Source organism: Berghia stephanieae, chromosome 15 (assembly GCF_034508935.2).
Source record: "Berghia stephanieae isolate SIO BIC M18660-M18661 chromosome 15, UCSD_Bste_1.3, whole genome shotgun sequence".
NCBI classification, from domain to species: Eukaryota; Metazoa; Mollusca; class Gastropoda; order Nudibranchia; family Aeolidiidae; genus Berghia; species Berghia stephanieae.
The window spans coordinates 14321915-14334414 of NC_088374.1; the positions used below are offsets into that span (position 1 = coordinate 14321915).

Sequence of the window (12500 nt, forward strand, 5' to 3'; positions counted from 1 at the left end):
ATGAGCAAACTTTCAGAAAACAGAGAGATATTCAACGTCGCAGCCACTCCCTACAAAGAAGCACTCACAAAAAAGCGGATACAACACACCATTTGAATACACAGACGCCCCCCTCTCATATATAAACCTCAACAAACAAGTGAAGAACGCAAAACAAGAAAACGACATATTACTTGGTCCAACCCACCTTTCGACAAAAACGTCAGCACAAACATTGGACAGCAGTTCCTGAAGTTAATTGATACACACTTTCCAAAAAACCACAAGCTACATATTATTATCAACAGGAATACCATATACACAAGCTACTCGTGTATGCGCAACAAAGAACAAATAATTTCAAGCCACAACAAAAAAATATTAATAAACCACCGACAAGAGCAAAACCCACCCACCAGAAAATGCAACTGCAGAAATAAGGAACATTGCCCGCTAAACAAACAATGTTTAGAATCAAGTTTAATTTACCAAGCCACAGTCACCGAAACTAAAACAAACAAGCAGGAAAAATATGTAGGACTAACCGAAAATAATTTCAAAACAAGATACAACCTCCACACCTCAACCTTCAGAAACACTTACAAAAAAAAAAACATCCACAAAACTCAGCGAACATATTTGGAAATTAAAAGACAACAAACTAGACCACATTATTTCATGGAAAATTATATCTAAAGCAACAGGATTCACACCATCATCAAAACAATGTAGCTTATGCCTGGAAGAGAAATATACTATAATCAAACACCCTTATGAAGCCACACTCAACACGAAAAATGAGATGTACAATACCCGTCCACATAGACGGAAGCACTTACTAATCAACTACAAACCTACGGAACCACTTCAACAAGCAACAACACACAACAAACCGAACTCATGTAACACACAGTCCTGATGATGGCTAAAAAGGCCTGAAACATCGATGTAGACTGACTCCAACATTGTGGTAAATATTAAAATTATATATATATATATTGACAAATGGGTGACTAGTTATCACGTGGTTTTCTCGATCATATTATAAACGTTTAAGTTTAAGTTTTCTGTGTTGATTCTACTGATCAAGCGGTAGAACAGTGGATATTTTACTTAACACATACCATCGATAGAAAAACCTGTGTAGTTTGCTGTATCTACCAATCACTGCCATTGTTTACATTATGACGATTGTCCGAGAGGCGTGGTTATCTACCGGTTAATTCTAAAGTGGTTAAATACAGTGCACTATGGATACGTCGACGTTGCCTAAGTCGATTTTTACCCAAGTCGATTTTTTTTCTTGGTCCCTCCCCCTTCTTCCTATATAACATTAGTAATAAAAAAAAAAACTCCACATAAGTCGATGTCGCTTAAGTCGATGTTCTTATCACTCATGACTACAATAAAATCACAAATAAACAAGTATTTCCATTGGTTAAACAAATTTTTGGTTCTAATTCCAGGCCATCCTATGTAATGGCCCTCTTAATTAGTATCAATTTTATCAAGAAGAATTCAAGTCTACAACTACAACTACAATGGCAAACCTATCGCGGAAAAGGAAGATTCGATGCATTTGGAAAGTTTGGCATGCGACAGAAAATCATCGCATAGGAAATTGGCATACCAGCTATTTCTGTCTCGACGATTTACAAGAAGCATGACCTTGACCTAGAGGCTTCTACCCTTCCGCTTTTCGCGGAATAATTTCACTTAATTGGTATACATTCCACATTCAAAGCAAAAATTCCGCTTTCCACCTTTCCCATCGAGGAAAAAAAAAAATCTCTAGTGAAAAAAAAGTGAGCTATGGCTTATTTCGTCAGCATCTCCTATGGTCAATCAACACACATTGTGAATGATTAATCCCTTCAAAGTGTGTGCTGCTGATGTCGGATAATATTATATGTTTGGGAGGGGGGTTGACCGAAGTATTATTATTATTATTGTGAATCCAATTCGTGAGGTCAATGACCTTGGTAATATTATATGTAATATGTATAATCGGTAATAATATTGAGTAAGGTCAGCTTCTTTCCCTATTTAATTTTAGCCCTGTGTACGTGTTTGTGTGTGTGTGTGTGTGTGTGTGTGTGTGTACCGGCACGCGCGTTTGTATGATTAGGTGTGTGCGTGTGGGGGTGGGGGGGGGGGGGTGGGGGTTCTGCCAAGGTTAAATCCTTCCATTCAATACTTTGTTCTCAGACGGCCAGGACCTGTGTGTTCTCTTTTATTATTTGACCCCATTCTTAGTCTTTACACAATCTGTACATTTTTACACATTTTATATTTTTAATCATTTGAGTACGTTTGGATTGTCTATTACATTATCTGCTGCAAAGCATGTCAGAGTCAATAACAGTAAGTTGATTCCGCTTTTTTATCTCAAATTCCGATTTTTATGTATTCTGATTCCTCTATGGGGCTATTGGGGGTAACCTCTGATGACCACTACAGAGACCGCGCGATATGAAGGGACATACTCATTCTAGATTGGGTTGCTTTGTTCAAATGCGTTTTTGCTCATTTGGTTACACTCCGGTTAAGTTGATTTTCGGATAAGTCGATTTTTTTCTCGGTTCCCCTGGGCATCGTCTTATCCGGAGTCCACTGTACTGCTTTACCACACGGATCATATCAGACTAGCACAGGCTGCTGGGGGTCAACATTGGGCATGCAGGGAGGACGTTTTCAAAAAAAAAAAACAACAACAACAACAAAACAAACAGCTTTGAGTCTCTGACAAAGAAATTATATTAAACCACCTTTCTTAGTAACGCGTAATGATATCAAGTTTACAATAATAATTCGTGACGTCAGATTATCAAACGTTAAATTAAACCAAATTAGAATTTAAAAAAAAAAAAAAGTATCATTTAAATATTTTTGAAGGGCTACGTACTCATTTTACACCTGAGTACGGTGAGAGAATGTGAGTAAAGAGCCTTCTGGAGATAGTATCGTCCTTTACCTTATCCGACCATCTAGTCTTTGGGTGTCCATTTTTCCTCTTTCCCGATAATTGTTAGTCCAATAAATATTTTCCTTCCCACGTACTCTCCCTTTCTCGTCTAGCTGCGACTTTTTCACAGTTATCACAAATTCAATAAATTATACACCAAAACAAAGCTAGATTTGTCTAGTTCCCGAATATGTACAAAAAAAAATATTTAAAAAAATAAATTGAGCTTTTATATAGATATCCACTGAATGTGCTCAAAGCGCTTTACAAAGGGTCCAGGACCAACAGCAACACGTAACAAGCAGAACGAGACATAACGCCTGTTAGGCGATTTTACAGACAGACAACGCTGTTAACGGTCAGGTACATATTTTACACCTGAGTATGGTGAGAGAATACGAGTAAAGAGCCTTTTCCAAGGACTCAACTATGCGCCGAGCGAGACTCGAACCCAGGACCTTCCTATCCGAAAGCGAGTGTCATACCACTAGACCATATAGCCGGACTATGTAATATATCATTCCAGTTTTTTTCCCCCACCAGTATCGAGCTATTAGTGGAATCAAACTGTTTAGTCTCTATTGTAAATGACTATATGTGACCCAACGTCTCAAAACGGTATTATGTCGGGATGGACCAGATGCTAAAAAGTCAAATTAAATTTAAACTGGTCAAAATTATGAATGATTGGTATTCAGCAACCTGAAATATGATATTCATTCTCCTCAATAAAGTTTATAAACTCAACGCGAGTCTCATATTTCTGGCTACAAATTTAATTTTCAGCATCTCAGTCATCCCGACTTAATACCGTTTTGAGGTGTGGGGTCCCATATTATATCCAATTCAATAAACCTCTCGGAAAAAGATAAGAAGGGACGACGGTACCTACTTTACTATTTTTGGACACTATAACCAGTAACCAGTGACCAGTGCAGTGACCATTAATATAATGTTATATAGGAGAGAGAGAGAGAGAGAGAGAGAGAGAGAGGGAGGGAGAGAGAGAGAGAGGGAGAGAGAGAGGGAGTGAGAGAGAGAGAGGGAGAGAGATAGGGAGAGAAAGAGGGAGAGAGAAGAGGGAGAGAGAGAGGGAAAAAGAGGAGAGAGAGAGGGAGAGAGAGAGAGGGAGAGAGAGAGAGGGAGAGAGAGAGAAAGAGAGAGAGAGAGAAAGAGAGGGAGAGAGAGAGAGAGAGAGAGAGAGAAGAGAGAGAGAGAGAGGGAGAAGGGGGGGGGGGATTAGGCGAGATTGCCTTGGGTAATGAACCAGTAAGGGATTAGGGAGAGACTGTATGGACACGATTTGTACGGATTAGTTAAATCACTGACGCATACGACGGACTCTCTCTCTCTCTCTCTCTCTCTCTCTCTCTCTCTCTCTCTCTGTGTAAGTCACTGGCGCTGTCATCTATCTTAAACTCTCTCTCTCCTCTCCCTCTCTCTACATATTTTTCTCTCCCTCTGTCTCTCTTTATTTTCTCTCTCTCTCTCTTTCTCTCTCTCTCTCTCTCTCTCTCTCCCCCTCTCTCTCCTTTTCTCTCTCTCTAACTTAATCACTCTATCCATTTCTTCTCTTACCATCTCTCTCTCTCTCTCTCTCTCTCTCTCTCTCTCTGTCTCTGGCACGGTCTATCTTAAACTCTCCCTCTCTCTATATATTTTTCTCTCCCTCTCTCTCTCTCTCTCTCTCTCTCTCTCTCACTCTCACTCTAACTTATTCTCTCTATCCATTTCTTCTCTTACCATCTCTCTCAATTCTCTCTCTCTCTCTCTCTTTGCTCTCTCTCTCTCTCTCTCTCTCTCTCTCTCTCTCTCTCTCTCCCCTAAAGCAACGATCCATAATTCACATTACAAAAAACGTTTTTGACTCGGTTGTGTTGATGATTTACAAGTTATAGAAATGGCTGAGATTATATTATGATTGCCAGCGCATTCGCCTGCGAATTCATAAACATAATTGACTTAAGGCCATTCGCTTCCTAATCATCCGATCGGGACGCCTCGGCTGCCTCTCTGATCATCCGTGTAATTTCCTTCCACTGTTCACGGTCTTTTGCTGTGGATGCTAATTTCATAAGGTCTTCCTTTGATTTTAATACTTTGTTATTTTTAAGGCGATTTAGGTCTCTATTGAGGACAGTGTGAATTGACGTGGGTTGTCTACCTTGATATTTCTTGTGTCCAGATGGGGTGAAAAAAGTATTCATGGCTTTATTAGCTGGTATATTTACATCTCTTCTGAGTATATACATAATTGCGACCCAACGTCTCAAAACGGTATTATGTCGGGATGGACCAGATGCTAAAAAGTCAAATTAAATTTAAACTGGTCAAAATTATGAATGATTGGTATTCAGCAACCTGAAATATGATATTCTCCTCAATAAAGTTTATAAACTCAACGCAAGTCTAATATTTCTGGCTACAAATTTAATTTTCAGCATCTTAGTCATCCCGACTTAATACCGTTTTGAGGCGAGGGGTCAAAATTATTTATTGTTAATGTCCAAATACTTTGAGAACAAACACTTACCTTGTCGAATCTTCTTTCCTTTTTATTGATTGATTTATTTATTTTTTTTGTTTGTTTTAATTTTGATTTGTGCTCTCTTTTTTTTTGGAGGTGTTTTGACTCACAGCTGTGATTTCCTTGTTGTTTCTGCTGTTGTTGTTGTGGTTGTTTTTGTTATTGATGATGATGATGATGATGATGATGATGATGATGATGATGATGACAATCGTGATGACAATGATGACAATGATGATGATGATGATGATGATGATGATGATGATGATGATGACAATGATGATTATGATGATGATGGTGATAATAGTGAAGATGATGATGATGATGATGACAATGATGATGATGATGATGATGATGATGATGGTGATCGTGATGATAATGATGATGATGATGATGATGATGATGATGATGATGATGATGATGATGATGATGATGATGATGATGATGATGACAATGATGATGACAATGATGATGATGATGACAATGATGATGATGATGATTTTAATGGTGACAAAGGGGAGTTTATAAGAGGGACAAAGCTAACAGGCATAAATCTTAAAATACAAAATGAAAGGTATGGATGAAGGGGAACAACTCATCATATATTTCTACATCTAATAGGTATTACAAGAGTTATCTACCATGAATTTAAAAAAACAAAAAAAAAAACAAAACAAAAAAAAACAAACAATTGCCTTGATCATTTTAAAAAAAAAGTTATTTTAAAGAAAATATCAGCTACCTTTTTTCACACGAGTCAAATGAGATATACTAATAGTCTTTTTGTAAAAAATATATTTTCAGCATAGAGACCTAAAACTCATTTACTGCCTATATAATCCCACTGAATTCCTGGACAAAGTTCGATTGACTCTATATTATATATTATATCTCTCTTATTTCACCCTAGTTCTCTGGTTTCTATTAGTCCTGGAGTTCCGTAGAAGCTCACAGTGGTCGAGTGAGTAATGTTTCAACATGAAAGAACCCAGGTTCAAACCCAATTTACGGGACTTTCAGGTTTTTGTTTGTTTGTTTGTATTTTCTAGTTTTTTTCTCTTCTTCTTAGATAAGATTAGAAAACCTCGAATTTAAATCCAAAAAAAAAGAAAAAGGAATTTTTTTTAAATTATGAAAATTGGGAAATAACTCTGAACATTAAATACGGTAAAAATTGGATAAACTGTGGATGTGGATAAAAGGGAAGATGATGGATCAACAAGATGGATTGTCCTACCTGAATGTCTTGGTTCAACGTTTCGTGTTCCTTCTTCAGATCTTCCAGCTCTTGTCTGTGGCTTTCGTGCAAGGCGTGGATTTGGTTGTCCAGCAGTTTGGTCATGTCTGGAAAGGTGAAAGGTCATTAAAATACAAGGGATTTGTGTGTGTGTGTGTGTGTGTCTGTGTGTGTGTGTGTGTTATAATCAGCGGTACGGTCTTTGCTTTGTACCCGAAAGGTACCGAGTTCGATCACCTGCTGCTGCTGCGCAGTGTGGCCTTGAGCAAGTCACCACCTCGCTCTAGCTCACTTTGCGGCGCTGCACTACGATTGACTGACGTCTGGGTTATTCCAGTCTTCCCTTGGAAGAGACCCTAGAGACAAATTTCCCCTATGGGATGAATCAAAGTAATTTTATTTATTTTTGTTTATGCTAGATATAACACTACTGTAATACTAATACCTTTTAGATATAGAAATATATAATGAGTTGTTCCCCTTTACCCATTCCTTTCATTATGTATTTGAAAAAATATAATTATTGCCATTGCTTATATTAATAAGCGTGTTAGCTTTGTCCCTCTTATAACCTACCTTCCGTCACCATTAAATATCATCATCATTATCCACCACCACCATCATCATCATCACCATCATCGTCGTCATCATCATCATCACCACCACCACCATCATCATCATCTTCATAATCATCACGATTGCCATCATCATCATCTACATCATCATCTTCATCATCACCATCATCGTCATCATCATCATCATCATCATCATCAGCTTTATCATCGTCATCATTGATAATTAAGAGAATTTACCATTCTTCAGCTCATCATAAGATGACTTCTGTTGGTCTAACTCTTGTTGCAGCTTGATCAGTTTTTGCTGAAGGAGATATAAATAAATAAATAAATAAATAAATAAATAAATAAATAAATAAATAAATAAATAAATAAATAAATAAAAACATGAATCAGATTTACAATGTTTTTCTCCTCTGGACACACTTTTATATATGCTCGTCGGAGAAGTACATTTCATAAGGGCATCCACCATTGTTCCGATAAATTAGAACCAGTTACTACTAAGTTACCATGCGTCATTATGAAGGAAGTGACGTCACGACTGTTGAGCCCTATTGGGATGGCCATCCCCATGACCTTAACTCACTCAATCCTAGAGATTTTTGCTACTTTTCAAAATTGGAAAAAAAATGTATTAAAAAATGAGCATGTACATAGATAGTTTTATTCAACTATCATTAATTAACATGTAAAAACTAAAAACATTAGCTTTGATACTACGCCTGTAATTTGTCTCAGACAAATGTAATAATAAATAGGCATGGGGTAAAAGTAACCCGGGTAAACTATGGATATAGTCGGTGTTAGGGTCGAGTGAGTTAAAATCAAAGGGTGGATGTTATATATCTACACGTAATCTTATTTTTATAAACCCCTTATTGTAATAATTTTTTGTTTAACATAATGATACTTTATGGAGTATAACTACGACCTGTATAAGGGGGACAGACAAAAGGGGGGGGGGGGAGGGAAGGGGAGTGAGCACTCGGCATTAGGTCTTTGCTTTATACCCAAAAGATACGGAGTCCGAATACAACTGCCCTTCATGGCCCTAATTAAGTTTGTGGCACTGCATTGCGGCTGACGCGTGGGTTATTGCAGACTTCACTTAAAGATAAATGTCCCACATGGGATGAATGAAGCGAATTTATTATTAATTATTTATTACAAAAATAAATTCGAATTTTTCCCGCTAAAGCTTAGTCTAACCTTAAAGAAAATGAAGAATTTTTTATTGTAGATGGAAGAAAAAGAAAGAATGTTTTGTAAAACATTACGATGAAATGTGACAATGTAAACAAAGAAAATCAAATAATTTTGTAAAGAATCACGTAAAGCTTAAAATCGAACAGTTCTGTAAATGATCACATAAAGCTTGAAATCGAACAGTTCTGTAAATGATCGCATAAAGCTTAAAATCTAACAGTTCTGTAAATGATCACATAAAGCTTAAAATCACATAAAACTTAAAATCTAACAGTTCTGTAAAGAATCATGTAAAGCTTTAGACATTTATCTAAATTCTAATCTTTACAATGAAATTCATACAATTTACACAAAATCAAATCATCAAACTCAAACACACACAAACACATTTCCTGTAAATCATCCCTCTGTTATGTACTGTTTTATTTGGAATATAATACAATGGTTTGTAAAGATTTGAGTGTATTCCTCTTAGCGGAATTCTGTGCATAGGTCTGGATGAGACATTTAGGTGATCTCAAAATAAGTACACTGATAGTGTGCTCTTGGAATCTACACATGTTCCCTATTTGTACCATTCCCCTTTGTTTTACTTTTACTCGTGTGCTTTCAATTGCAAATCTATAATTTTTTTGACTATCCGAAGAGTCTCTGCAATGACAGAATTTATAATTGTAAGACATGGAACGAGATTTTAAAAAAAAGTTAGCTCAGGATAAAGAAGGATGGAAACTGTTTGTTTGTGGCCTAAACCCTGACCCAGGGTGAAAAAGGCAATGATGATGATGATGATATAGAAGGATGGAAACTATTTGTCTGTGGCCTATACCCTGACCCAGGGTGAAAAAAGTCAATGATGATTGTTTTCTTTCTTTTTATTTGTGCTGAAATGACCTAAATGTGTTGTGTGTCGAAAGCGCTTAAAAACCCTTAATCACACACACAAAGCAAACATTTCTCACATTGCGACAAAGCTTCAACACAGAACTGGAAGGCTGCATCCAGCTTCAGCCTCCTTTAACTCTCTCCTTACCAGCCATTTGTGACCATCCGTCTCAAAACGGTATTATGTCGGGATGATATAGACCCCAAAAAGTGAATTTAGAGATAGAATGATGAGAAATTGGAGCTTAGAAGTTTTTGTAAAGCAAAAAATAGTATTTATACTCCAGCATGACGTAGAGAAATTAAACCAAAGTTGGATATTTGTGGCTATAAATTGAATTTCCCTCAACGAGTGGATCCCGACATAATACCGCTTTGAGACGGTGGGTAACATTTTTAGTATTTTCCCAAATTGGCAGGCTTATCCAGCAGAAAAAATATTTAAAAAAAAAAACTCAATCTCTCTAAAAAACAATTTTATGTTCTTATTAATTAAACAAAGATCATTCTTCAAAGTTTGTGATGTACAAAATAAATCTGAATTTTTAAAAATGTATTTTGTGTCGTAACAAATGTGACGATTTTGCTGCAGGTTGTAAGGAGGGGGTTAACTCTCTCCTTACCAGCCATTTTCAGCCATTTTCCCCAAAACTTCACACCAAACTAACACAAAAATATATTTTTTTATCACTCAGACACAATAGCAGTAAAGTTCTTGCCATACATAATATATATGGCAAGCACTGTAAAACCCATAAAAACAATTAAACAAACCTTGTATTTCCCAATTTTTCTGTTCTCTATCTATGTTCCATTGATTTTGGATAGCGTCAAACTTTGCTTACCACTTACCTTACCAGCCATTTTCAGGATTTTCCCCAAAACTTCACACCTAACTAACACAACATTAAATTTTTTATCACTCAGACATAATAGCAGTAGAATTTTCGCGATACATAACTTCTTAAGTCAAATCATCCTCTACAACACACACTGTGTTAATTTTCTTTAAATTTTATGATGTACAAGAGAAATTTGAATAAGAAAAAGTGTTAGTTGTATCGTAACAAATGTGACGATTTTTCTATAGTTGGTAAGGAGAGAGTTTAAAGAGGAGGTCTTTTGGCGAAATAAGCTGGATACGTAGATGTTGCTGAAACTTAAAATATGAAGCGTGCCTGCAGATGCTGGGAAATGTAAATGTTGCTGTTCGAAGCTCGAAGGAATAAATACAATGTGAAATTGAATGCAAGCTTCAATTTAATAAACAAAAACAAATAAAATGGACGTTTCGGGTTTCACCTTTAAAAACAGTTTTGAACATAAGCTTCGATTTAATATAAGAAAACAGATAAAATGGGTGTTTCGGGTTTCCCCTTTATCAACAAAATGTTGATAAAAGGGGAAACCCGAAACGTCCATTTTATCTGTTTTCGTATATTAATTTGAAGCTTACATTCAATTCCACATTGTTATTTATTGCTGCAGATGCTGCGCCTTATGTCATGCTTGGTAAACATAATACGTATTATCAAAATATTTACCCTGCTTGTATCATTGTAGCAATCATAACATGTTTACATTTTACTATGAGTTAAAATATATTGAATGATTCACCATAGACGTGTAATTAGAATAATAATAAAAAAAAGATAAGAAAAAAGCCTTGCGCCCTTTTCAAGTTTGTTGTCTCTCTCTCTCTCTCTCTCTCTCTCTCTCTCTCTCTCTCTCTCTCTCTCTCTCTCTCTCTCTCTCTCTCATATTATATATATATATATATATATATATATATATATATATATATATATATATATTATATATATATATATAAACGTTAAAGCAATTGATGTTAATCACTTCTGTAACATCTGAATGAAAATATTTCAAAATCACATCTAGTGCAAATTAAAAGTTAGAATAGAAATAACTAAAATCCAAAACCAAACCAACACAATCGTGTGCTAAATGAATCAATCTAACTAAAATCCAATGCCAAATCAACACACTTTTGTGCTAAAAACCAACACACTCGTGTGCTAAATCAATCAATCTAATGATTAAACAAAAGACTTAATTAAAACAAAATAATCAACAAAAATATAGTAAAATTTCTATAAAGGATGTTGTCTATTGTCTAAGTTTCCGTTATGTAGATTATTTTTCTATGTAAGAGTGTCTTAGGTATGTTTTGTGTGTGACTGTAATTGCAGCATTGATATCTGTCTGTATTGAAAAGACACCTTGAACTGTTTGTACATGGAATATGCACGGTATAAATGATTTACATTGACATTCTTCTTCTTCTTCAAGTACCAAGTCTGTGCCAGACATTGGTGATCATGGCACGCCATTCATCTCTCTGATCAGATAACCTCAGAAAACTAATATTATTACTCTTCTCTTTCTTTGTCACCCAGCAGTTCAAACTATTCAAATATGATTATCTTGGTCTACCTTTACTCTTTTTACATTGACATTATCATTACTATTATATAGTCTGAAATATCTTGTATCAAAATGTGACCAGCCACGAAACCAGGGGTGACAATATCCTCGGAGTCCAATCTTACATTGCACCCTTGGGGAAGATGCCCAACTTAACTCAAAAGCCCATTTATTCCTTATACAACCCAGGTAAGAATAAGTACCCGTTTATCTTAGACAGTGAAAGAAATATATACATATAATGTTATAAGAGCATTTGCACAAAATGATGACTAACAGGCCAGACGTACTGCATGAAATGAACCTTGGGTTTTCATTGTAATGTAATGTAATAATTATATAGCGGACAGAATCCATAAAGCGTTCTAAGACGCTACACATAAAAAGACAACAGGTAACACAAAATACAAATACTATTTTCTGAATAGGAATGTTTTCAAAAGCTTCATGTGGCCTGTTGTTGATTTACCTCTTTCCTTATCGATGATTTTCAGTATTTTCCCCAAAATGGCAGGATTACCCAGCAGAAAAATGGATTTTCAAAACTCAAACAATTTCTTCTATAAAACAACTTTGTGTTCTTATTGATTAAACAAAGATCATTGTGACGTACAAAATATAATATAAGAAATATAAGAAAAAATGGATATTGTGTTGTAACAAATGTGATGGTTTTTT

General features: G+C 35.8%; 1 protein-coding gene across 8 annotated transcripts in view; it reads right to left on the reverse strand.

The window, feature by feature from the left end:
• Positions 1-12500, reverse strand: part of LOC144960586 (uncharacterized) — a 211105-nt gene that overhangs the window by 170161 nt on the left and 28444 nt on the right. For all 8 annotated transcript variants that reach the window (XM_078893808.1, XM_078893815.1, XM_078893812.1 and 5 more), the window contains 2 exons: positions 7521-7587; positions 6709-6815 (listed from right to left, as the gene is read on the reverse strand). In XM_078893808.1, coding sequence (XP_078749934.1) covers positions 6709-6815; positions 7521-7587 — 174 coding nt within the window. The remainder of the gene's footprint in view (positions 1-6708; positions 6816-7520; positions 7588-12500) is intronic.